The sequence below is a fragment of the Herpailurus yagouaroundi genome, unplaced genomic scaffold, assembly GCF_014898765.1.
Source record: "Herpailurus yagouaroundi ecotype Mexico unplaced genomic scaffold, PumYag 186, whole genome shotgun sequence".
Taxonomy (NCBI): domain Eukaryota; kingdom Metazoa; phylum Chordata; class Mammalia; order Carnivora; family Felidae; genus Herpailurus; species Herpailurus yagouaroundi.
The window spans coordinates 16,454,740-16,481,192 of record NW_024412417.1 but is presented as its reverse complement, the minus strand read 5'-3'; the positions used below and the strand labels follow the sequence as shown (position 1 = coordinate 16,481,192).

At 37.4% G+C, this 26,453-nt stretch overlaps 1 protein-coding gene across 3 annotated transcripts in view; it reads right to left on the bottom strand.

Annotated features, from left to right (window-relative positions):
- ZFPM2 (zinc finger protein, FOG family member 2) overlaps positions 1 to 26,453 on the bottom strand; it is a 475,034-nt gene that overhangs the window by 215,330 nt on the left and 233,251 nt on the right. For all 3 annotated transcript variants that reach the window (XM_040494229.1, XM_040494230.1, XM_040494231.1), the window contains one exon: positions 20,660 to 20,778. In XM_040494229.1, coding sequence (XP_040350163.1) covers positions 20,660 to 20,778 — 119 coding nt within the window. The remainder of the gene's footprint in view (positions 1 to 20,659; positions 20,779 to 26,453) is intronic.

Sequence of the window (26,453 nt, the reverse complement as noted above, 5' to 3'; positions counted from 1 at the left end):
TCTCTCTCTGTCTCTCTCTCTCCTTCAAAAATAAACATTAAGAAATAAATAAAAATTAAAAAAACCGAAATCCATTGCTGCCAAACACCTTGTTTTGGTATATTCAGCGCATGTTGTTTCTCAGCCTTGGCACTGTGACATCTTGACCCAGATTTATTCTTCGTGGTGGGAAGCTACCCAGTGTTTTGCAGGAGGTTTGGCAATAGCTCTGGCTTCAACCAACTAGAAGGTGGTAGCAACTCTTTCTGCCTCCTCTGCCCCCCATTCTCAGGCTATGATGACCATAAATGTCTCTGGGCATTACCAAATGTCCCTTAGGAGCAAAACTGTCAGTGGTTGAGAACCACCGAATTCACCGTGTTACATTAATGAAGAGTTATGAAGATAGTCTTTCATTCTTTCTAACTCATTTTTCCGCTCTGAATCAGTTCTAAATAATTTTTTAAGTTTATGTATTTATTTTGAGGGGGGTTGGTGCGGGTAGGGGTGTGGAGAGCAGAGCGAGAGGGAGAGTCCCAAGCAGGCTCCATACCATCAGCGCGGAGCCTGACTCGGGATTTGAACTCACAAACAGTGACATCATGACCTGAGCCTAAACCAAGAGTCCGATGCTTAACCAACTGAGCCACCCAGGTGCCCCTGAGCTAAATCAGTTTTAAAATATCAAATATTTTCATCAAGGTAGGATACCTACCTGAAAGCTAATATACCCAAGTGGGTTATCAGTAAAATTATGGTCTCCCCAAGGCCTCATTCTGTGCTTTCGAGTACAAAGTACTGGAAAGAATCCTTGACAAGATGAAGCTAGACGATCTGATCCAACAAATGATCTTACTTCAAAATTCACACTAACTTTACTATTAAGCAAAAAACAGCACATTTTCAAATATTGATTCCAACTAATGTCTGATCCTAACAGGCATGATCTTATCAAGGCCCCACTATAATAGAAGGAGTGTCAGGGTTAAACAGAATAGGCCAGGATAAGATCACAATCTACCTCACAATGATGTGATGGTATCGCAGAATGGGGGTAGTATTCTAAGTAATTATCATTAATAGATCCTGGCACAGGAAAGAGCAGGCCTCACTAGGTTTAAACAAATTTGAACGAGATAAAACAAGGTTGTTGAGAGTCATACTTTAAGGTACCAGGTGTTCTTGAAGTCATTTTTTAGAGTTTAAAAAACTAGATTCTAAGTGGACAGGGAGGTGTAGAATGATTTTAGTACCACGAACATGTAAGGGGGGGGGGGGGGGCCGTCCCTTTATTATTGATGTGGGTGTATTTATTCGTCTTTCTTACGTTCTGATCTAATTAGAGTATTTGTAAACAGGTTAGTTCTAGCTGCTGAATGAGGTTAAATGCATTTGCTGTTTGCAGTCTGCCAGACATCAATCTAATAATCAATCTCCATCACAACCATTAGACCAGTTTTGTTTATATATATTCTTTAAGTCCTTGGCCCAGCTTTAGGATATTCTTTCAACACTATGTAAGGTTTCTTAATGCCTTAATGAAATGGTTCAAAGTAGCTTTCTCAACTTTTAAAAGATCATTGTACTGCACTGATTCATTCATTCTTTGACCTCTAAGCCCTAGTATACAAAAACTCGTGATTGTCACTTCATTATTTACTTCTCAAAGCCATAAGGAATACATGCAATCTGAAAAAAAAAAAAAAAAAAAGAATCAGGATACCTTAATCAGGATGCCTTTTTCAACTAATTAATGACAACTTAATAGACAAAATGGCATCCAGTAGAAGATTTTTATCTTTTGGAAGGTCTGTTGTATAAATCCATTGCTACTTACTGAGGTTTTTATGCTTATTACATTGAGCTAAATAAATATTTGCATGAAAAAAAATAGCGATCATTAGTCCAAATAATTAAAAGAACACAAATGATTTTGCTAGAAACTTGCTTTTAAACTCTAAATAGGTCACTACTCCCTCTCCCTTTATAAAATAGAGATAACAAGTCCTTTTCTTACCACCATGACACAACATTTATAAAGTTAAGCAAATATAAGGGTATTAATTAGTAAATGTGATCAAAAATGTTTCAGTGATTGTTTTCATATGCATTGAAAGCATAATTATGATTATTACTAGCACTATTATTTTTCTTATTTATACTCTGTCCAGACTTTTCTGGGAGGGGGAAAAGCCAAACTATATCTTACTCTGTGTTTCTTTTCTCAAATGGGTGATTAATTACAGGTGCTGAAATCTTTTGGCTAATCATCCAGGATGAATGCATTGCTTAAATCAGCAGGACATAGAGAACTCTAAACGCTACTAGTTGTTAACACAGTAAAGCAAAACAGAACATTCTACACTTTGTATCTTGTCTAAAAATAATGCAGTCATTGACCTTAACCTTATCAAACCGGTCCCATCATCAAGGTCAAATACAACAGTAAATAACTTCAGTTGAACATGAGCATACCATAAGTATTTGTGATACACTGTATCTATAGTTGCATTTTTCTACATAAAATGTGCTCACAAAAATTAATTTTTTAAGTAAATAAATTTAATTTTGAAATGGATTAGTGAGATCTGGTGAAAACTTAATATACAAAGGGTATCTATCCACTCTTTAGTCTTCTGAGAGCCTCCATTTCCACCTCAACACCATAATATACAATACACATGGACAAATTCCAAATATGTATCTAGAGAGACCAAAAACAGTAGTTGTTATCAGCATATACTCTCATATGATGGAGAGATTCTCTCCTTTACTTTGACCAAAGGAAAGAGGACATATGGGAGGCAATTCAGAAAATTTTTAGACTCTAATTATATAGGAGGGACATCACTGATGGGTAATGGATGAATATTGAGGCTGTCTACTAAATCCAGAGAACATTTGACATCTGTGTAGCACCAGATGAAGAGATAGCAAAAGCACAGGTGTGGTGCTGGTTTTCCAGACTTGGAACACTTCACAAGAGTTAGCCATTGGCTTGGTTCACAGAGTGGCAGGAATGTTAAGCAGGCGCAGCTATATTTGAATCTCTCTTAGCAACTACCACGATGCATCCTGCTAATTCACTTTCCAGTTTCCATTTTGCAGTAACAGATTAAACAAAGAAAGGAAACTACTATCTGGAAAAAAAATCATCAGTTTGTTGAAAAACATATGGAAATACTGGTTTTTGTTTCTTCACGCACTAAAAGGATTTATGCGAAGAGAGAGCAAATGCCACAGAGCGAAAGTAGGGGCTGACTCTGTTGCCAACAGGCTCATCACTATTTTTCATCTTTGTAACATATACCCACAATATGCTCTTTTTCTTCAGCCTGCTAATCAGGGCAGTGGTACCTGATAGTGGATGATTGACTAAAGAAATCAAGATTGAACTTATTCCCTGAGGCACACAGTACCCCAGATCAAAGAGTGCACATGTGGCATCCTGAAAATGCAATCCCACTGCTCTCGCCTCTCAACTCCCTGACACAGGAACCAAAGACAAAACAGTGGTACTGTCTCTCTTTAAAGAGGAAGCAAAGAATTGGAGGGAGAATTTAGAGATCTGGACTGACTCCATTAAATAAATTCTTTTTAAAAAGCTCACGGCTAGTTTTTACTCTCTAACCCAATTTTCCATATTCTAATCTCAATGACAAATTAAGAATAGCCATGTTGGATGCTAAATGCTTAAACCCAGGATGATCTCTGTGCACATGAATGGATAGAATTTCATCTGGAAACATGGCTGTATTAAAAATGCAATGCAGTTTATTTCAAGAATCTGACAGAAATACTGGTGTTAATACTGGTGTTTTTTTTTTTTTTTTAATCTGCAGCACCTTTAATTACATTGTCATTTAAAAAAACACTTCTTTTCTTTAGCTATTTCAGAAGTCATTCTATTTCATTGAGTGCATGGTTAATAGACAATATTCTAAAGAAGGCTCACCTACCATTTCATACATAAGAGCACACAGAATAATAACAAACTTCATCCTGATTTAGGATCAGATTTTTAATGGCATAAAGAGCATTATAAATATCAATGGAAACTATAAAAATGTAATTAATGCCTGTGGAGTTATGAAGTTACCTCTCTTTTATCAGTTTTCTAGTATATTCAGTTGTATTCAATATACAGCATTCTCAAAGCATTATAAGGAAACTCAAGCTCCAACTTAAGGAACTATAGTGAGCATTTAATCATTTCACAGTGGAATCTGCTTCATTTCCACACATCCCAATTATATGAAAGCACTTCACCATTACCAATACAGTATTAATAGTAATATCCATGTGCAGTGCTGATAATATCTAATTCTTTTACCACATTCAGTTCGCTAGTTAAAAAAATTAATTATATTATTTCACAATTGGTCAGCATGGATCATGTAGATTTTGAGATGAGTCACATCTGCAAAATGGAAGCAAGTTACTGAGAAACTGTTTCTTTTAATGTTTATTTTTTGAGAGACAAAGAGAGATAGAGAGAGCAAGAGAGAAAGCAGGGGAGGGGCAGACAGAGAGGGAGACAGAGGATTTGAAGCAGCCGCCAGGCTGTCAGTGCAAAGCCGGACACGGGGCTGGAACTCAGGAACTGTGAGATCCTGACCTGAGCCGAAGTGGGACACTCAACTGTCTGAGCCACCTAGACACCCTATTACTGAGAAACTTTTAAGTGCTGTATACATCATGAATATTTTGTATTAGTTGATGGCAAAAAACCATTCAACTCACATTATAATGCATTTCAGCAGCAACTGGAGTCAAACAATACAGTATAAGGTAAGTTAAAGTTAGATTATAGTAATTGATCAACTAAAATGGACTGCACTTCTTGTTTCTACTGATTTCCCTTCTTTTCAATGTTGAGATAACTACATACACACTAGCAAAAGATAATAAACTATCAAGAAGTTTGCTGCTAAGACAGTAGGCTCCCCGTTCCTTTGGATGCTGTCAAACCAACCGAACTGAGATGACTTGCTTCTCTTTTCAAGCCTTCAGTCGTTATGGAGGTATAAAAATAATCATCAAAAGACTGAGTACCCTGGGGGCGCCTGGGTGGCTCAGTCGGTTGAGCATCTGACTTAGGCTCAGGTCATGATCTCATCAGTTGATGCGTTCAAGCCCTGCGTCCGGCTCTGTGCTGACAGCTCAGAGCCTGGAGCCTGCTTCAGATTCTATGTCTCTCTCTCTCTCTCTCTCTCTCTGCCCCTCCCCTGCTCATGCTCATGCTCTGTCTCAAAAATAAATACATTTAAAAATAATGTTAAAAAAAGAAAAGACTGAGTACCCTTTTGTCCTCTACAATGTGAGTGGCATGCAAGGTTTGCAATAAACATTAGCAACACTTTATAATAATAATATTCCTCCCAAATCATTTTATTTCTTAAGACTAGTGATAAATACTAAAATTAAAGATACAGTTCCCATCCCAATTAAACTGTTTACATCTTGTATCATCACAAAATATTTAGTATACTATTGCAATGAAGGTTATAGACAGTTCTCAATAATTCAGGCTCATGGAAAATAGAGAATAAGGAGAAATGAAAACTGACAGAAAATCAAATAATATGAGAGAACTCTGAGTTTTATTGCTTGCATATTTTTTACATTTCTCACATTTTCTTCTTCTTTTCTTACCATATTTGTCACTAATACGATTGAGTCTCCCTATAATGCTCTAGTTGGCCAAGAATTATAAACATCTTTTACATCCTGCAGATTTATACACCTAAATACTCTACACTTGTTCTAAGTTACCTATTAGAGTACTTAAAATGTCCTTATGATAATTTGGCAATTGTGTGTTTTGCTATAAGATAAAATAATAAAATTATGAGAAATAATGAAATTACAGAAACATTATCAATATTTATGATGTTGCCTAATCTAGGACAAGAAAAACATTGGGTAATTTCGTGTAACTCATTCCACAAGAAGGGGGCCCTTCACTTCATGAGATTGTTTTATTTAGGAAAGTTAGGAGTATAAACAAAATAAAATTAAAATAGTAATCTTACTTGTTGGCAAAAATCAACCATTTATTGTGTGTGTGTGTGTGTGTGTGACTCTATATATGTGCGTGTATGTGTCTGTGTGCCTATGAATATGGCTTTTTGTGCGTTATGTTTGTTCAAAGCAATGCATAAATTCATAAATATTATAAATGAATAGAATTCAGTTATATTTAAATACTCATCCAAGAAGTAATTCCATTTGAGAAGAATTCAGATATTTGTGTCCTTACTGCTTAGCAGGGTTCCTGACTTATATTACATGCAATATTAGTCAAGTTTTCCTTCAAGATGTCTAGCAAAATGTAGCTAACAGAGGTTAGGTTAGCCATTCAATTGTTTGTAAGCAACAGCAGGGGAAGACCATGGAAATAGTTATGAAGCAACATTCTACTACCCTCTCACTTGTTTGTAAGAAGGATTAAAATACATACACACACAACTTGGAAAGCACACAATTTGATTAGTTAGCGTGACAATAAAATGGGTCCATCCCCTCTATCTTGTCCTGTACGTAACCAATGGCCGGAGGTTTAGATTGCACCCCTTCTAGCAAGTTTACTGAATGATTAACGCCAAATAAAAATAAATGACCATATAAGAAAATCTGGTTGCTCTTCACGAATGCAAACAATGAGTATTATTATCCAAATAAATCTATCCTTCCAGCGCTTTTTTAGGAAGAAAAAGTTGTGCTTTGAAATGACACTGGTAAATATGTCACTTTCCTTCTGGTTTATCTTTACATGCAGACATTCTTTTAAACAAAAGTTAAGAGTCTGAGTTCAACTCACCAAAACAAAGAGATTAAAGTTGAAGAGGGAGTCTCCCTCCATCAGCCAGGCCTCAGCTGAGGGGGCACAGTTCACCTCTAGGCAGCTAAGTTCCTAACTGAGCACTGGACTCTCCATGGTATGTGAGGTCACTGCCTATCATTTATCCCTCTGACAACCACTTTGTTTTTCACTCTTTATGCCTGTATGCTTATTTATAACATGTCAGACGAACAGTGGGATGAATGAAAGAATAAACCAGCAGAATCTAAGGCTGAAGATACTTAAAGATATAAAAGCCTGTTGACAGGATGCCAACTTTTCTGGCCCCCATTCACTAACTGCTCTCCATTTTTATTATCGTGGAATGCTACAAAATACTGGTTCTGTTTTGCTGGAGCTTCAACTGTCTTCTAGTTGTTTTTCTTCATGGGTAAGAATTATTTTATTCTAGCTGTTCTAGGAACCATAGATCAGTTTTGAAAGCTCACTAGAATTCTCTTAGCTATATGAATTGGCGGGGGGGGGGGGGGTGTAAACATTTAATGTGGATTTTTTTTAAATCCACAGTAAAAATAGCACATTTATCCCCTTTACAAAAATCCCAATAAATAACAAAGGTACATTAGGCTCCAAAACAGCTTACTGAACCATATGTGGATCCAAAGGCCTGCCAAAATGGAATCAGCATTGTAAAAGATAGTTTCATATTTCATCTACCCATAAAATAGGAACTTACAGAATATAAAATGTATTGGCCACTGGCACAGAGCTTGTGATGACAATGGCATGGAAACTCACTGTCAGCAGATTAAAAGTGACCTCCAATATAGACTCTGGGAGGTTTCTTGAGATTTTTCTCTCCTTGTCTATTTTTATTTACTTATTATTATTTCTTGTCTTTTTGACTTAGATTGACTAATCACAGATTATGGAACAAGCAACTTAAAACAGCACCTGGAACCTCAGCCCTTCTGACAATCATAGAATTTCACCATTACAGTATTTCCTCAGAAAATCTTCGAGAAGCAGCAGAAGGTTTGGCACTGAACCCTTAGGACCCCATTAAGGGCCTCTGCCGTATTCCACAGCTCGTCTAGCCCAAAACGGCACACTCTACTCCCACAGATGCTCTCCAAAGCCATTTGGAATCCTCTTTTCCTTATCAGGCTGATACAGACCTGCATCATCCTCGGAGCCTTCTGACAGGGGCTACAACAACTGGGGGGGGGGGGGGGTGATACAACTGTTCATTGTTTCCTTTCACAAAACCCTGCCACAGGGCGCAGATTAACACCAAAAAATAGATGGCTGCAACCAAAGAGAAACATTTTTCAGAGTGGCTCCACCTGATTAATGAAGCAATGGAGCCGACCACTGTTTGGCGCCCATGATGCACTCTCCCCCCCGCCTCCTCCTGGAGTATCAGTGAGATGGGAACACTTCTGCCAGTGTCTGCTTCCTTTGAAGAGCTGTCATGCTCATAAGGTTTTGAAGGGAGGAAAGCAACAATTCTAAAACTGCCTGTGCTCCCTGTTGAAAGTATTCACGTAAAGGAGTGAAACTTCTTTTTGCCACCATTGAACTTTTTTAAATGAAGAAAAACGCTCTTTCTTCCCCCCCGCTTGTAGATACTTCATTCAACATGTACTTGGGACCTGACGCTTGTCTCAGATGCGCATGCGGACATCACTGGGCACCTCATGTGGACTAATGTGCTACACATGCCTGAGCAGCAGTGATTTTAAGATGCAAGGTGGTAACGCCATATCCGAGATTAGTATCAGAACCCAAGGGACTCTTGCTGCTCCTGTCCACGGGGTAACGCTCACACATGGGGTAATGAGAAACAAATGGTATTTGTTTGACTTCTTAATAAAATCTCAAACTTAAGGCATGTGAAATGCCTTTGCTCTTCCGAACTCGGTCCCCATTTCTTCATATTTCATGGTGTGTCACAGCCTGTGTTATGACTGCCTTATTCACTCCATTCTATACCGAACTCTAAACTGCCATAAATAATGGAAGAATTGAGTTAACATTTGAAAATACGAACCTAACTCAAAAGTGAATCAGACAGGGTAAATTACTTTTCCAATTGTCTGAAATCCCCAATCACACACCTGAGAAATGCCTTCTGAAGAATAACTTCTTACAAAAAGAAAACACAAAGAAGCCAGGATAATTCAAAAAGCAGTTTGACCGCTTAACCTTTCTTTCTCTTCCTCAAAATACATGTTTTTGCTCTGCTTCTGTGGTGATTGTACTTAGATGATACTCTAAGTACACACCTTGTACTTCTCTAGGCTATGAGTTCTCAGAACAGCCATGCTAGCTAATCAGTAAGTATATCTGTGTGTATAAATACATGTGTGCACATGTGTATGAAGAGGTATATGTACAATGACAACCAAAGTGCTTTTAAATATGTTCAGAGAGGGGACAGAAGAGAAAAGCCTGCATGCACTGCTTAGGGGAGCGGTGTTTAAAGAAATGGGTAATCTATTTTCTATTCCTGGGCACCATAAAAAGTAATCTAGGTCTGTACAACAATCTGTATATTTGTTTCAAAGTGACTAACTGCATATAATTCTATATAATTTTACAACAACTCTATGACGCCTAGCTGGCATAATAACATCCGTTTTATAAGTGAAGAGGCGGAGAGCGTGTGTGATTATCCAAGATAGCACATCCACTACGGGTGATAACAGTCAGAAGTAGAATCAGCTACCGTAACCACATCATGGGCTCTTTCCCATACTTTCTCTCCCATCTCTTTACAGTGTGTTAGCGTAGGTTTCTCAAAATGACTGAAAGAGAAGGAACACTCAGCAAGCACTCTGCGTTTGGTTCCTAATTCCCAGTAAATTTTGTAGAAGTCACGTTTTATACATTTCAATTCATCTTTCGCTATCCTCCCAATTTCCAAATAAATTAATCAAGAAGTTACTAATCACCTTCCATGTGGGACACCTTATTTAGCTTCAAAAGTAAGAATAACACAGATGTCATCTTCATCAAGTCTTTTACTTCTCAGCTAACCTTTGATTTTGATGATGATACTTTATAACATATGACTTAATATTTTCGGTTCATATTCACTCCATTTTCTTTTGTGATTTCTCTTATTGCTCTTATTGTCCAAAAGTCCTTCTTTATCCAGAGGTTGGGTAACTATGTAAACTACCTTCAAGGGTAAACAGACCCTGAGAGGGCTCCAAAGAGCCCACCCAGCCTTTGGTTTCAATGCCTTGTGCAATTCTCTTCCCTCTGGTGCGGGCTAGTCTAGCGACTGGATTTTAATGAATAGAATTTAGCAAAAGTAATGGACTCCTGCTTCCGAGATCAGGCTACAGAAAACACTGTGGCTTCCATCTTAGGCTCCTTCTCTTGCTCTCTTACTTGCTTGCTCAAAGAGAAGTCAGCTGCGATGACATGAGTTGCTCTATGGAGATGCCCACGAGGCAAAAAACTGGGTCAGTAGCCTTGCTTAGTGAGCTTGCAAGCCAATCTTCCTGTAGTTGAGAGTTAGAGGACACCATAGCCCTGACTGTCGCTGTGATTGCAGCCTTGTGAGAGACACTGTATCAGAGACATCCAGATAAGCTGTGCTCACATTTCTGACTCTCAGAAACTAGGAATAGAGAGTATGAGAGAAAAACCCACAAAGCTTACACACATAGCCCTATGCTTGACTCTGAGTGCCCAACCTTTATAACAGAAAGAGATATAACACCAATAAAATGGCACAAAAGACATACAGGTTACTAGAATCAAGAAGCCACAGTTTTGCCAAACTAGGCCAGAGGATTTTATGAGGAAAGTGATGTAAAAGTAAATGAATAATAAGGAATTACTTAAAATTTTATGAGTAAATTCACAAAGAAAAGACATGTTAATTCCAAAAGAGAGTTCCTCAAATAAACTCCTAAGTTTCCAAAAGCACTTAAGAGATACTGCTTGATTTTTCTCTTATCAGAGAAACATTGCCTCTGGACCATCACACAACATTAACATAAAGCCTCATAGGAGTGGCTTAAACAAGGTCACACTCACAAACTTTCCTATACCAGGAAAACCTCATGATATTAAAGATTGTCAATGATAACTGAGAGCTATTGTTAAATTATATTTGATTAATGGTATCCTGGGAATACCTATTCATAGTTTAAAAGCAGAGTCCAATATTTTATAACATATTTCAAGAGTTATCCCTAAGTCATACTGATTTTTAAGACCAAACAGAAGAAATACAAAATCGTCCATTTTTTCCACTGTTATCATTTCCAACTTACTGAATGTATTAATTATCATGCCTAGCTGAGATCACTGCAAAATCCTCATAACATCGGAACGATATTTATCATAACCATGCAAATAATGGGTAAAAGTGTACAATGCCAAACCAATTGTTTTAAAAAGACTTGTGGAATGCCAAGTCTTCAAAAAAAAAAATCAAGATGAAAGACTTTAAAAGTCAAGTCATGCCAGATATATCAGCAAATATCAGAAGAAAATTTTGATCAACTTTTCAGACTGCTCTTCACAGTGCTTTCTCATTTCAACCTCTCCTCCCGCCAAAAATGTTTTCTGAGCTTTATATTCTATAATCTGTGTTATGAAAACAATAGAGTTACATTTTGCTAAACACTCCCTCACCACCCAAGAATTTGACAAACTCCCCTTGGGGAACAGAGACTCTATTTCCACCCTCTGAGGGACCATAAAATGTGAAAAAAGTCTACAAATGGGAATGGTTCCACAAAGAGTGTCTAGAGCTATAAACCAATAGCCAGACTTTGTCTTCGACGCTTATACTCCCTGGGAAAGGTAGTACTACTCATTGGTCTCTTCACATTTATACACATCTTCTTCTTAGAACAACTTTGATCATATGATGATATGAATAACTAAACTACCCCTTGTAGACACTGACTAAATTAATAGCATCACATGGAGTCATTTTAATCACTACTTAAAAAGATCATCTTCAATAAATTTCTCCTTAAATTCTAGAGAAAGGGAACAGTGAATATTCTGACATGAAGAAAAAGATCCTTTTTGTTTATTCAAACTTGGCCTAAGTTTAGATAAATAGATTTAGCCATGTATCATAATTCAAAGGCAAAAATGTGTTTATGTGTCAGGCATAAGTGAGTAAAGTATAAATAAACTGTCTACATATGACGAGGAATTGTCTTTGTGTTCCCACCTTTCAAAGGCAAGTCCAAACATAAAGAACCTGGAAAGACTTCACCCATCAGAAGAAACAATGAATCAAAAAGAGATTGAGATTAGCAGAGAGATTAGCTACACACAAGGGCGTATCTTGGAGGCAGGTACAAATTATCAAGAAAGGCCTAATTTATATTTTCATTTCAACATTATTTTCTCATATTACAATATAACGCCATCCATTGCCAACATCATCACTATGCCTGCACTATAATACCATCAGTCCCTTCAGATCCATATGCAACTGACTTGTCTGGTTTGCCTCTATAGAGATCTGAATTGTGAAATAATTCTTTTGTGCTTGGGTTCTTCCTTTCTGACTCACATTCTATAGGATGCCTTTACCAACGTGGGATTCCATACCAATATCTCCCTTCTCCCACAAACAAACAAATAACAAACAAGCAAATAGACAAGAAACCTACTCTAATTCCAAAAACCAGACCAATGTGTCACTTTCCAAGGCTTTGCTGCTTTAAATGTCTTGTCTCATGTCTTCTTCGAGCAGCTTCCACTCAGTTTCCATTAATTCTCCACAAAGCAGATAGAGTGTAAGAGAAGCCAGGATCTTGGCCTCCCTAAGGGACAAATCTACAACCTCCATCAATAATGAATTTCTCCAACGCTTCCCAAGAGGAAGAGGGTACAATTAAAAAGGTTATAAGTCCTTGCACTACTAGAACCTAAGGGCATCCGTGAATGAAACTGGCTTAAGCCCAATTAGAGGAATCAGTACATTTGTCTTCTCTTGGAACAACCCTGCTCTTACGGTTCCCATCAATTCAGTATAAATCTGACTGATCTTATCCAAGAAGTTAATAGAAAATTGCTCACAGTGGGCGACTGCCACCTCAGTTTCCAAGCAGAGACAGATGGAATTTCCCAGATGGTTTGTCACTGGAAAGAGCGATGCTGGATGAGACTTCACAGAAAGCATGGTAGAGCAGAACACCTTCTTGGCCTTCACCCATGTCATAGTGAGGGATCTAAAACGGATTCCACTGTAAACAAATCGTAATTGCCTCAAAGGGCTCAACACGTCAGCCTCCCAAACTGTTTCAGGGGTTGCAAATCTTACACTGAAATTAGTCAATATTTATCAAGAAACCATCATGGGTATATCTCCTCATTGGGTAAAAACTGAGGAAATGTGTAGTTATCCTTCCCTGCTGCATCTCACACTCAATTGAGTTTAAGAATACACATAAATATAAAAACAAGACAAAAAACAGACACAAGATAGTATTAACTGGTAATGGTATTGCTAAGTTGGGCAGATGAAGGAAGATTCCTGAGGAAACAAAAGAAATGGGTACGAAGACTCGGGGAAAATGCAAGGATCTTGAATAAAGAGATGGGCATCATTCACGAATACTAGAGAAAAGTTAAAGGAAAGAACTGATTTACTAATTCTTTAAAGTTATTTATTGGGCCTGTGCTCGAAGTCAGACATTGCTCTAGGAAGGATGGATGCAAAGATAAAAGACAAGAAGCATATAGTCTGCAGGGGAGACAGACAAGTAAACAGACACAATTATGTGATAAATGCTTTTATCCTAGTAAAGCTACAGCATCATGGGAACACTTGAGGAGTCTGTATCTATCCCAGACTTTAAGTTAAATAAGTCTACTTGAGCTGAGTCTTTAAGTAAGAATTGGGGGTCAGTGGGATAAAGAGGCGTGGGGGCAGAACATAGGGTTTTCCAGGATGATGAATAGTGTGGCCAAATACATAGAGATGGTCTATTCTCTCGTGCCCTTTAAGATAATTTTAAGCACAAAGAGTGACACTACTTTTGTTTTTAGGACACACTGTGATTTGGATAAAGGAAAAGGAGACAAGAGGGAAGGCAGGAAGAAAAGTAGAAGAATACGATGATAATCAGGAAGAAAAGATGGAGATTTCAACTAAAGCAGTGATAGCAGGAACAGAGAAGAGAGCAGATTAGAGGAAATCAGAAGTTATAGTACCTGGTTTCTGGAAGTGAAAACGAGAATCCTGGAAGATGAAAAAAAAAGCAAGGGTAGTAGTTATAGGCAATAAAGCAGAGGGATGTGTGCCCATGCACTCGTATGTGCGTGAATATGTGGATAAATGGACATTTGAGTCTTAAGACAAGGAGAGGTAGGAATGGAGAAAAAAAACAAAGAATAACGTCTAGAATGAACTTCTTGCAAGGCAGGAAAGGAGATGCAGAGACATAGGATCAAAGGTGACTCCAAGTCGAAAGTCAGGGAGAAGATTAGAGAGGTAATCTGTGGAAACAGTACTAAACTCTCCTTGTGACTATTTAGTTGGAGCAAGTCAGTGGGAAAGGCTTACAAAACAGTTGAAATGTGCTATTAGAGAAAGGGTAAAAAGCCAAGGTTAGAGATTTTTTAATTTAAATGTCATTTGTAAATTAGTAGCTGAAGCTTTGCAAGTGGATAAGCTCCCTGAGGCACTGGGAACAGAGGGAGAAGAGAAGAAAGGCCAGAGTGTTTTGGGAAACACGCACAGTTAAATTCAAAAGAGCCAAGACCCAGAGAGATATGAGAAGTAGGAAAGTATGGTAGTCCTGAGCCTAGATTAGAATGAATATTAAAAAGGAAGAGATCTTCCCCAATGTCAACATCAATGAAAAGAAATGTTAAGGCGCAACAAAGAGTCATGCCTCACCAAATTATAAATTATATCATTGAGATGGTGGAGATTGGAGAATATGGGTGGGGTCCATCAGAATGCTCATGGTAAGGAAAGTCAGATTTTTATTTTAAAGAGTATGTGTTGAATATCTATTATGTGCCAGAGGCAGAGGTCTAAAACTGAATAAAAATTTTAAGAGAAATCTATGTTCTCTAGAATCTCAACAATAATTTGGATATTACTTTCAAACTGACGTCATTATTATATTTTAGAGGTTGAGGTTTCCCCAGAACTTACCATGAAATTGATTTGAGTGCAAGTAGTCCATTGGGTAGGCAATCTCACAAAATTTCAGTAGAGGTATGGAGAAACAGGAAAGAGAAGGAAGGTCATAAAGAATGCATTATAAAGCCAACGGGAGCTCAGTTCCACTGGCAAACTCTAACCGCTTCTCAGAGCCTAAAGGAGAGGCAAGGAGACAGGGGTATCTATCCACCAGCTTCTGTCTCTCATTGGTTATCAGTCCTGGAAATATTAGTTCTCCAGCACATCTAGTTTGCCTGGCTTGCAGTGAATTTGCTCCTGAGGTTGGGAAAAAAGTCCTCTAATAGAAAGTCACAGATACTTCCACTAAGCAGCCTTTGACTACACAGATAAACGCTAGAGACATATGGGTAGGGGCGTACTTGCTACAGGGTGTGTACAACATGAGGCTTGAAGACTTTGGCAATGAATGGGATCAGAGATTGGTACTGAACTAGAAGTTCAGTTAGAACTAGACATAGTTAGACATAGTTAGGGCTAGAAGGAGAGAAACAGAGACATCTAAAAATTCTGATATTTTCCTATGATATCGAACAGGAACCTCTAATTCTTTCCCCAACCACATTTTAACGATGATAACGATCTTAAAAAGCTTAAGGTACAATTTAACACCTGTATTATTTGGTTATTAAGGCAATGAAATGCTGTCTATAGTACCCTTTATATGCATATTTCCCATTTGTAGAACTGAATGTCACAAACGTCCTATGAGAAAATAAGACAATCTCTCCTGATTGAGCAGGATCAATAAAATGAGACTTCTCTATCAGACTTCACTTATTGAATTTAACAGGTTGTGAGGAATTTAGTATTAAGTAGTAAGTAATGTGGGACTTTCTATTTATGTTCTATTTAATAAAGTATGCATGTTGTATAATTCCAGCAGTTGGCTGAATTAGACTAGTTAGCTACTGACAGCTGATATATTCAGAAGCAAGGAAGGGCAAATGCCACTGAAATTAAAGACATCCAATCTTCCAAACAGTCATTGTTGTTTGACACTTATTAGGCCCTCATTATATGCTAGCATATGATTTAGCATATTGCAAAGATCTTTGGAGAAAACGGAGGAAACGTCAAAGGTACAACATGTAAATACAGAAATTCTAAAATAACCCCAAAACAGATATTGATCATAATTTAAAGTGATTTTTAAAACAGCTTCCTTGTCAGTAGTCCTCTGAATGAAACTGCAAGACTTTTAAAAAAGTTTAGTTTGTGTCACCGTGATAGCATTTAATGTAAGTTATTCCTTGGTACAGAGGTGGGATGTTGGAGAGAAGGCTAGGCTCGCCCACTGGCTAACAGTCCATTCAGGGGTGCACAATTATATCCGAAAAATCTGAAACAGTACATGGTAGTCCTTTGGAGGCTATGATGCTTAATTTTGTGTGACAACTCGGAAGGTGTTAACTTAAAAAAATTTTTTTTAATGTTTATTATTTACTTTTGACAGAGACACAGACAAAGACAGAGACAGAGCAAGCAGGGGAGGGGCAGAGAGAGAGGGAGACACAGAATCGGAAGCAGAATCTGAGCTGGCAGCACACAGCCTGACATGGGGCTTGATCTTACAAACCGCAAGATCATGACCTGAGCCGAAGTCGGACGCTTAACTGAGCGTCCCAGTTCAGTACTGAGCCACCCAGGCACCCCATGGAAGGTGTGTTAGATGAGACTAACGTTTGAATCAGTGAACTTTGGATAAAGCAGATTGCTCTCTGTAATGCAGGTGGGTCTCATCTAACCAGGTGAAGGCCTGAAAAGAACAAAAAGACTGACCTCTCCAAGCAACAAGCTTCATCTGTACCATTGGTTCGCCTGGGTCTTTGCCTACTGGTCTTTGGTCTGGAACTGCACCATTGTTTCTCTTAGGGCTTCAGCCACTGGCCCACACTGAAGATTTTTGATTGGCCAGTCTCCATAAGCCAATTCCTTATAGTTAATATCCTCTTTCCCTCTCCTCTCTCTCTGACCCGTATCTGGTGCAATGAAGGTAGTAACTACATGTTGTTGCTGCTATTATTAAATCATGAAATGATACATGACGTATCAAACAAGATAATGGGGTGTGGGCAAAAGATTATTTATTTCTATGTTCAGTGTGTTACATAATTCCAAGAATAACTTTTTGTCAAATCAATTTGTTTGGCGTTTCAATACAGCCTGTATTTCTTGAAATGTGCTCTATACATCCAAGTGCCTGGTCTGCAAAGGCTTCCTGCAGAAGGTGGCATATTGCTAATGCACTTCAAGATGGGAACTTGAAAGATATAAAAAGGATTTGACATCTGGCATGGTGACTCAATTAATTACTGTGTTGGATTAATTAGTGTGCTGAATCTCCTGAGCCAACACCATGAGTCTGAGCAGACTTACATTACACTGGTTGGCAAATAAGCACTGTAGGAGGGTGCTACTTCCAAATTTGATTCAAGGTTGGGTAAGGAAGGGTTAGGAGGCTATATATTTTATGATAAGGAAAATTTATCTTTAGGACATAAAATACAAGTGAAAGTACTGTCCAAATCATCGAGGTAATGAAATCTCAGGAGCCTCTGAATTAACTCATAATTGCGCCAGTAGTCTATCAATTACCATAACAAATATTTTGCCTAAAGTAAGAAAAAAAACATTGTGTATTTTCTCCAGAGTTTTTAAGATAAATTTAGAATATGTGTAAGGAAATCCCAAACATTTTTATCATGTTCAAATCATGTTACACATGCTCTTGAGCAGACAGTGTGGCATGGTCTTTAAGAATACAGATGTTGCGGGCGCCTGGGTGGCTCAGTCGGTTAAGCGTCCGACTTCGGCTCAGGTCAGGATCTTGCGGTCCGTGAGGTTGAGCCCCGCATCGGGCTCTGTGCTGACGGCTCAGAGCCTGAAGCCTACTTCAGATTCTGTGTCCCCCTCTCTCTGTGCTCCTTCCCTGCTCATGTTCTGTCTCTCTCTCTCTCTCCCTCTCTCAAAAATAAACACCCATTTAAAAAAAATTGTTTTAAATACAGATGCTGGAATCAAAAGGTCTACGCCTTTATTTTCTTATCTAATTTTAAACAGACACAAATTCAGGTTTGTTTTGAGGATTAAATGAGTGAATCCATTTCAAATTCTCTACGCAGTGGCTAGAAAAGAATGAGTATGCGGTATATGTTAGCTCATTATTCTACAGTGGGAACAGTAGTACCCGAAGTGGTACCAGGAGTATTTAGTGACTTAAAATTAGAAGTAAATGTTGGAAAGGAATGCTATCACAAAAGGAAAGTCTATTAAGGTATACTTTGGCAAAGCAACTAAGTTTTTAAATAGAGAAAATTACTATAGTTTCAGGAAGTAGCATGAATCAAATATTGAAACCCTAAGGCAAAAAAATAAAACCAGACTATTAAGATTATTTTCTATAAAAAAAACTACTACCCACTACTGGTTTTTGATACCCTGAAGAGTATTCATAGTCTTAAAACAATATCAAATAGTATCAATGGTATCAAAAGTTCTTCATATCTATAAGCTGAACCCTTTAAAAATATTAAACATGCCATAAAATAGCCTTATAATGGTACAAGAATATTTAAAAAACATCTGTCCAAAAAATAGGACATTATTTCATTGAAATTAACCTTTCACAAATAGGTTTATTTTTCACCCAAAATGTAGCAAATGCTAAAAATATATAATTGTACCATCCCACATATATAAATAGATAATTATATAAAGATCAAAAACTGAATTTTCATATAGATATTATTTTGATATAGTAAAAGGAAAACATTTCTCTTTTACTTCAATGACAGGTGCTACTTCAGTGGCAGTACACTTTTGAAGAAATATCAGAGAAATAACTAAAGGTTGTGTTGGGGATGGATATGCAGTGATAAATAAGTATCTTATTGCCAAAAACATTTTTTAAGCGAGAGAACCAATAGACTTCCAGACAAAATGGGTTTCGAGTAGTATTTAACTCAACCCTTGATGGTTAGACAATCTTCGTCTTGCCTTTGCTCGGAAATCAGTATGGTAAATATTGTTCTCTCAATGGAATCAATAGACCAGTCTATTAACAACTCAACCAACCAACACCTGCGGTGTTTGTGGGGCCACATCGAAAAGCCTTTTTGAAGTGGGTAAACTGGACCACTAGGAATTAAGTTGCCCACATGATCAAGTATTTAGCTTAACCTATCAACTTGTTCAGTTCTTAAATACATGTGAAATCACCGACTTCATCCTTTTATGGATAAATATGTGGATTTAGGAAGTAAAAATCACACCCTAGAATCTCCCATGTTGTTTAAACGTTTGGTGACACAAATATTTCCTATTTATTCCAATCATTACTTTTGGCTGAACCAATAACCTGTGTCATCCAATAGGCACTGAATAAGTGGAGACCCACACATACCAGTTTCTTTCATGTAATAACTTGAAGGAGAAATTTCTTTCATGTAACAAATTGAAGAAGGGCTGCAGTGTTGCTGAGTTCAGTACATTTGTCAAAACCCCTCTGGGAGTTTTTATGGCCCCACAGGGTAGACAGAGTCATTTGGCAGCCGTGAGACTCTTCTCATATAAGTGGCTTTTAGGAAGAATGTCATTCGTATATATAACTTGTGGAACTCCTAAATAATATAAAACATTTGTTTCCCCAAGTTTTATCACTTGTATCATCACTTAAATAGGAGAGGTCCCAATGTCTGTACCCTGGAACCTGTGAATGTTACATCGTATGGCAAAAGGGAATTAAAGAAGCCGATGGAATTAAAGTCGCTCATCAGCTGCCCTTAAAAGAGGATGATTATCCTAGATTTGCCCAGATGGGCCCACTATAATCACAGGTGTTCTTAAATGTGGATGTGAGGAAGACTCAATCAGCCACCGTTGGCTTTGTAGACGGCAGGGGCCTTGAGCCAAGAGCTGTGGATGGTCTTGAGAAGCTGGAAAAGTGAAGGAAACAGAGTCACCCCTAGGAGACTCCAGAGACGGACTCAGTGCTGCAGATGCTTAGTTTTAGCCCATCAGACCTCAGACCGGCACAACTGCAAGGTGATGTACTTGAGCTGTTTCCAAGCCACAAAGTTTGTGGTAGGTAATTTGCTACAGCAGCAACGGGAAAACTAAAATATCCAATTAAGAAATGAAGTTTAAATGGACCACGTATTCCATCTTTCCACTACTTTTTAACACAGGAGTTAATCGACTACCCGTATAATCTTACCTAGAGGTAGATTTTACAGAGATTTTACAAAAATGCTAACAGAAATTATGGCGCTAATCATTCATCGTTGCTCTAAAAGGTACAAATAGTATTACCGAGGAATAACAAGGTTGTTCATTTCTTGTTCTTCATGTAAACCTGTAATGTATGACAATTAATTTGTGTCATCTTAAAAATAAAAGCATTTGTATATATTATTAAGTGTGAGTAGTATTAGTCTGGCTAAGCAGATAAAGCAACAACCTTATAAATTACCTTACTAAACAACCATTTGGTATGATTAACCTGTTTCCTTCTAAATTCTGTGTATATTACTGTCAGAGACAAACCACTTGGAAAGTCTCCAAGTTTTGTGGGCCATGAAAAAGAAAAAACAAACTGTTATTTTTAGCGATTTCCCTGGGAAGCAAGCAGAGATAATTTCTGAGCTATGACAAAATACTGAGTCAACCATCTCAGAACATCCACATACCAAGGAATTATTATTCAGGTCCATCTTCCCAGCAAATGGCCCCCAGGTTGTTCCCACAGGAAGTTGCTGCCGACTCTGGATTTTTCGTTCCCCGTCTTTCTGAAATACCTCCAGCTCTCCTGCAGACAATAAAAACAAGAGGTGTTTAGAGTACCTTCACGTGTGTTTTACCCACACGTTTTACTCTTTTTTGGGTGTTTGCTTTACACACACAACATTCTCGGGATTCATATAAAGGCAATTAATTATGCTTGTCTGAAAACCAACTGATCTCGTTATCCTGAGAGGAAAATAAAACTTGTCCTTATAATTGTATTCAGATTTAGTCCAATTTCTTTCTTGCACCTTTTTCACACACATCATCTACAGAAGTGAATTCTATTTAGTAAGTCCTTAAGAACCTGAAATAATAACACTTTTCCAAAAGCAGTGCTGTGATGCCAAAACGGATAGACAAGAAACATTAGGACAATGGCTTAGAGTTAACATTCTTATATTTGCTCACGAATGTAACTAAAAATTATAATTAAAGATATACACCTTACACAATATTTTATTATAGTTATTCAAGACTCGTGGTGAGCAACATCTGGAGAGTCTCTGGAAGTATGTGATAGTTTTTTCAAAGTACTACTAATTTCAGGGGCTAAAATATTTACACGTACAAAAAGTAGAGATGTATGTTTTCCCAAATTAAAAAAATGTTTAATCAAATTCATTTTTCTTTTATATTTGGTATTTGATGTAGATTCTGTCACCAGAAGAGTTTGAAAAAAAAAAAAAAAACCTTATGAAACAGCCAGTTTAGGGTGGTCTCCCTCCTTTCATTCCCTCCAAATTATTACATTGGATCATTAAAAGGAAACTGGAAGTGAAGATAGTATACACGTTAGCATAAAGTAGGAATTCATCAAATGCTCACTTAAATAATAAATGAATAAGGGGCGCCTGGGTGTCTCAGTTGGTTAAGTGTCTGACTTCAGCTCAGGTCACGATCTTCTGGTTGACGAGTTTGAGCCCTGCGTTGGGCTCTGTGCTGACACCTCGGAGCTTGGAGCCTGCCTCGGATTATGTGTCTCCCTCTCTCTGTCCTTCCCCTGCTCATGCTCTGTCTGCCTCACTCTCAAACATAAATAAACATTAAAAAAATTAAGAAATAAAATAAAGAAATAAGTGAATTAATTAAAAAAAAAATAACTAACTGAAGGCTTCAAATCTTCCAAGAATGGCCATCAGCCTAAAAAGTCTTTGGGATAATCAAACAAAATCTCAATCATGAATTGGAGAATTGGAATCTTTCTCTTTAAATAATTAAATCTATGATATTTATGTTCTGATAGTATCACTATACCATATTATCATAGCAAAAGCTTTGTATTTTAAAATATTAATCTTAATAATACAATGTATTAGTTCTTTTTATTGGTATTTCTTCTCAACCTGCTGAAGAGCAGACATTAAAGCGGGAACGAATGGATGAATAAGAAGTATAAATGGAAACCCATATACCACAGATAGCTGAGAAAAGTTCTAAATAAAATAGAATGTATTCAGTAATTACATTTTCTAAGAGATACATAAGTTATGGTAGGTAATTTAGCATAAATGTTTTGTCTTACTCTGGCCTTAATTTCTGCTCAAGTCAGTAACTGTCTTTAAATATGTAGATTTAGGGGCGGCTGGGTGGCTCAGTCGGTTAAACGTCCAACTTCAGCTCAGGTCATGATCGCGCACAGTCCGTGCGTTCGAGCCCCGCGTCGGGCTCTGTGCTGACAGCTCAGAGCCTGGAGCCTGTTTCAGATTCTGTGTCTCCCTCTCTCTGACCCTCCCCCGTTCATGCTCTGTCTCTCTCTGTCTCAAAAATAAATAAACGTTAAAATTTAAAAATAAATAAATAAATAAATAAATAAATAAATAAATAAATAAATAAATATGTAGATTTAATCTTGATGTTTTTAAAAGCAATATCATCAACCTGAGTTCAGTTAGATCTTTCCTTTACTTCTTGGCATTTGTGTCACCTCTGTCTAATAGTTAAGATACCAGACATTACTTTTCATGTTTCTATTATTGCTTGAATCCTGAAAACCAAAGTCAAAGTTATGTAAACCATAACTTTGAGTACTGTTGACATTGTGTCCATTATGAAATATAAATTTATCTGTATCGGGACAATGAAAATGCAATGGAAATAACAATTCCATGTTCACGGTAAAAAATGTCACTTCAAGAACTACACCATTCTCCCTACTTCTCATGCTCCCTTCCTCTCCCACTTGCCAAATACACGAAAAATGGAAGAACTCATTAAACTCATTGAACTGAGACAGCACCTCTCCCCTCCAGTTTGTTTTTCACTCTGATGTGTCAGTAGCTAAAGATGATCAGTAATGAGGAAAATGGACCCCAAAAAGATTCAATGAGTTGAGCTTCTGAAATATAGCTTTATAAATAAGATATTTACAATAAATAATATATGCTTAAGTATCAAGTCCAGAGTCCAGGGAATATGGAACAATAATTTGTTTTCTCTTTGTGGAATAACAAACCCATTTCTGAGATTTTCCCCCTGAAAATGTTTTGCATCCTTGTACAATCTTTTTGATTAGTACATTGGAAGCAGAGCGCTTATACCCCAAATTGTCAGAGGCAGAGCCTAGCTAATAATCCAATATGATGTCAAAAAGGACTCAGTGGGAAATGTCCCACAATGTGTGCCTTCATATTCAAGTGTGATAATATAGTGATTTACATCCTTAAGATTTTATTCTACTTGAAAAGAGACGGTTTAATTTCTGATAGTTCTTTGAATTTTCCAATGATATTTAAATTTTAAGCAATTTCTTTATAACTTACTATTTAAAGATAAAATACATTTCAATCCCTCAGCTAAACACTGGTTAAGAATGTTCTTTTCTACATAAAAATGATGCCCAAATAATTTGCTTGTTTTTACACACTTAAAAAAAAAAAAAACAGTCATGTCACATTTAAGTGATACCAGAAATCTGAGGATCTTTGAAAACCTTTTTTAAAAAGTAATTCATTCTCTCTTTCTGCCACTGACATTTTTCATTTGAAAAGGGTTCAGGCTCAGTCAAACAGTGACTTCTTATCTATACCTGTGGATTTACAAGTAGCTCTGTCTTTTAATGGATTAAGAACTACAAACTTAGGGCAGATCATAAAGTGATACCCAAATATCTCCAAAGTTCTTGAGGTGTCTTTGACTCTGCATTAGAATTTTAAGCAAACCAAAACTACTTTTATGAGCTCTTAAACATGGCCATAACAAAAAGTCCAGTAACTGTTCAACCTAACAAGTCAATCTTTCAACTTTATTAGGCAAACAGGCATATCCCAGTCTCCTTTCTTGCTTATCAAGAAGTTATTTTGAGGTTTAGGAAAATCCATTCTGTTGCTGAAGTAGTTAAATAAAAATATCCATTTATTAACTAGAAAACTGCAAACACATTGAAAATAATTAGCATTTGAACACTACCAAAGCTACATAGGTTAATGATAGCAAGAGAAGACATTGTATAAATGGAAATTATATTTAATTTAACTTAGATGTTGCTTGACAATATAATATTTAAATTTTTTTTGAAGATAAATAAGTGTCATGAAATAAAGGAGACATTATCACACCAAAAATAAGATTAACTTTTAGTCGACTCTATCCAATAATCAACTAAACAGCCTTGAAGAAGAGATGTCTTTTCCGAGTCTTGGCTTTGTCATTGGTAAAGAGGGTTTTGCACTCACTCTCTAGTTGGTAAGGTGCTCCTTGATACCATGATTTTCTTTCCCCAGATATGATATGTCATGACAGGTAGAAAGGACCCTGGAATGGTGAGTCAAAGTGCCAGGTCCAACAGCTTATCATAAAAATGGATGTTTAACTTAAAAAGGACAGATATTTCAAAATCAGAAAGCAAAGCTCCATTTCCTGTTTGATTTGTTTATTCATTCTTTTTTGCCTCCATACATTAACTTATTCATTCTTTGATTCCACTAATTTATTTGGTATCAGACTGTGGGTTATGCCCAAGCATAAAGCAACAAACAATACAAGCCCGGACCTTGGGCAAATTTCAGGAAATGTAATCCATTCACAAGGCTTGGGAAGTAGACACCATAGAACCTATTGATTATTCAGATTTTAGGAGTTAGGGAAGGGAAAATCCAACAATACTGTTCAGGTATCGGCTTAAGCAAATGGGTCAATGGTCATATATTGCTGAGATAAAGAACAAACACAAAAAAGATTTAAGGGTAAGATGAAGAGTTAGAGTTTGGAAATATTCAGGTCAAAGTGGCTGTAAGGAAGGCAAGAGGTGATTTCACATGGGCAAGTACAAGCCTGAGACCCAGAAGCAAGGTCTTAACTAGAATGATAAATTTTGGCATTTTAGCCACTAATTAAAACTAGCTGGTCTATGGCAATAAAAGCCATTGTATGGTTCACCCAGGACAGAGTATATCACAATAAAATAAGAAGACCTGAGACAGAGTTCCAAGGATCTTCAAAAGGCAGAATGATAGAGGAGCATGCACAGAAAATTAGAAGTGCAAGAGAATAGAGAAGAAACCGATATAGCAGTCAAATGATTGAGAATGTAAAGGAGGAGGGATCAATCAAGTAATGTGAAAATTTATGAAAGTAAGAAAAGAACCAGAAAGATACCTTTTGATGAAATGGAAATCATGAGTATGCAGAGTGAAAGGAGTTTGGTAGAAGGGGAGGCCAGTACACAGGCTGGAATGAGTTCAAAACTGAATTGGAGAAGAGTCTGTTGAATAAGCCACGTGAACCTGAGTAAGTCCCTTAACCCTCTGAATTTCAGTTTCTGCATATAAAATGGGAACTATAATATCTTCTTCATATTACTGCTGGGAGGATTATTTCACATCATAACACATGCAAAGTGCCTAATAAATACTTACTACTTCACCCAAAAGACATTGAAGCATTCTAAGAGCGTGTCCACAAACTCGCATCAACACATGTGACCATTCGCCAATGTCTGTGGTCACACTGCCTCTTACCACTTCCATCCAAAATACACGCCATACCTTGGCTTATCTTCCTTTCAAATATCTTCTGGATTCACCTTTCTGGTTTTTTTTTGGGGGGGGGGGGTTCATCTTTCTTATCAGCATTCCCCAGGTTTCATCAACTCAGATGTAGATTTCCAACCCATCTCAATTCACTCTATAGCTCCAATTCAGGCTCCAAATCCCTATCAGCATAAACATGCTAAAAAACTCCATGGTCACAATCTCACTCACTGGTACAAGTTCCTTAACTAGCTCCCTTCTGACCATCCCAACTTGAGCTTTTATGCCTGAATCTTAACCACAATGTTGCTCCACGGTGCCTGCCTCACTTTCTGTTTTGCTCTTCAGAGGAGACTCTTCTTCACTCCAGATCAAGAAAGTCTTTCTCACTGTACTTTCCTCCTCATGTCCAGGTTAACCGTCACCTTTCGGAGAACTGTGCTTGCTCCATTGCAGACACACTATACTTGATAAACTCTATTCATGTTGCAAGATCAAACCCAAAGCTATTCTGTCTCACCAGATGTCTCTGAATTCCAGAGAAAACTGAGTTCTCCTTCCCTAGTACTCCCATGGCATTTATAATCCAATGGTACACAGTTTTCTATTTAATTATTAGCTGGTGGTTTCTCTTTGATAACCCTTTTCACCTCAACGGGAATATAAATAGGCACATTGAACTACAGGTATGGTTTTTAATTTCTGTTTATCCCCTGGTAATCAATATAGT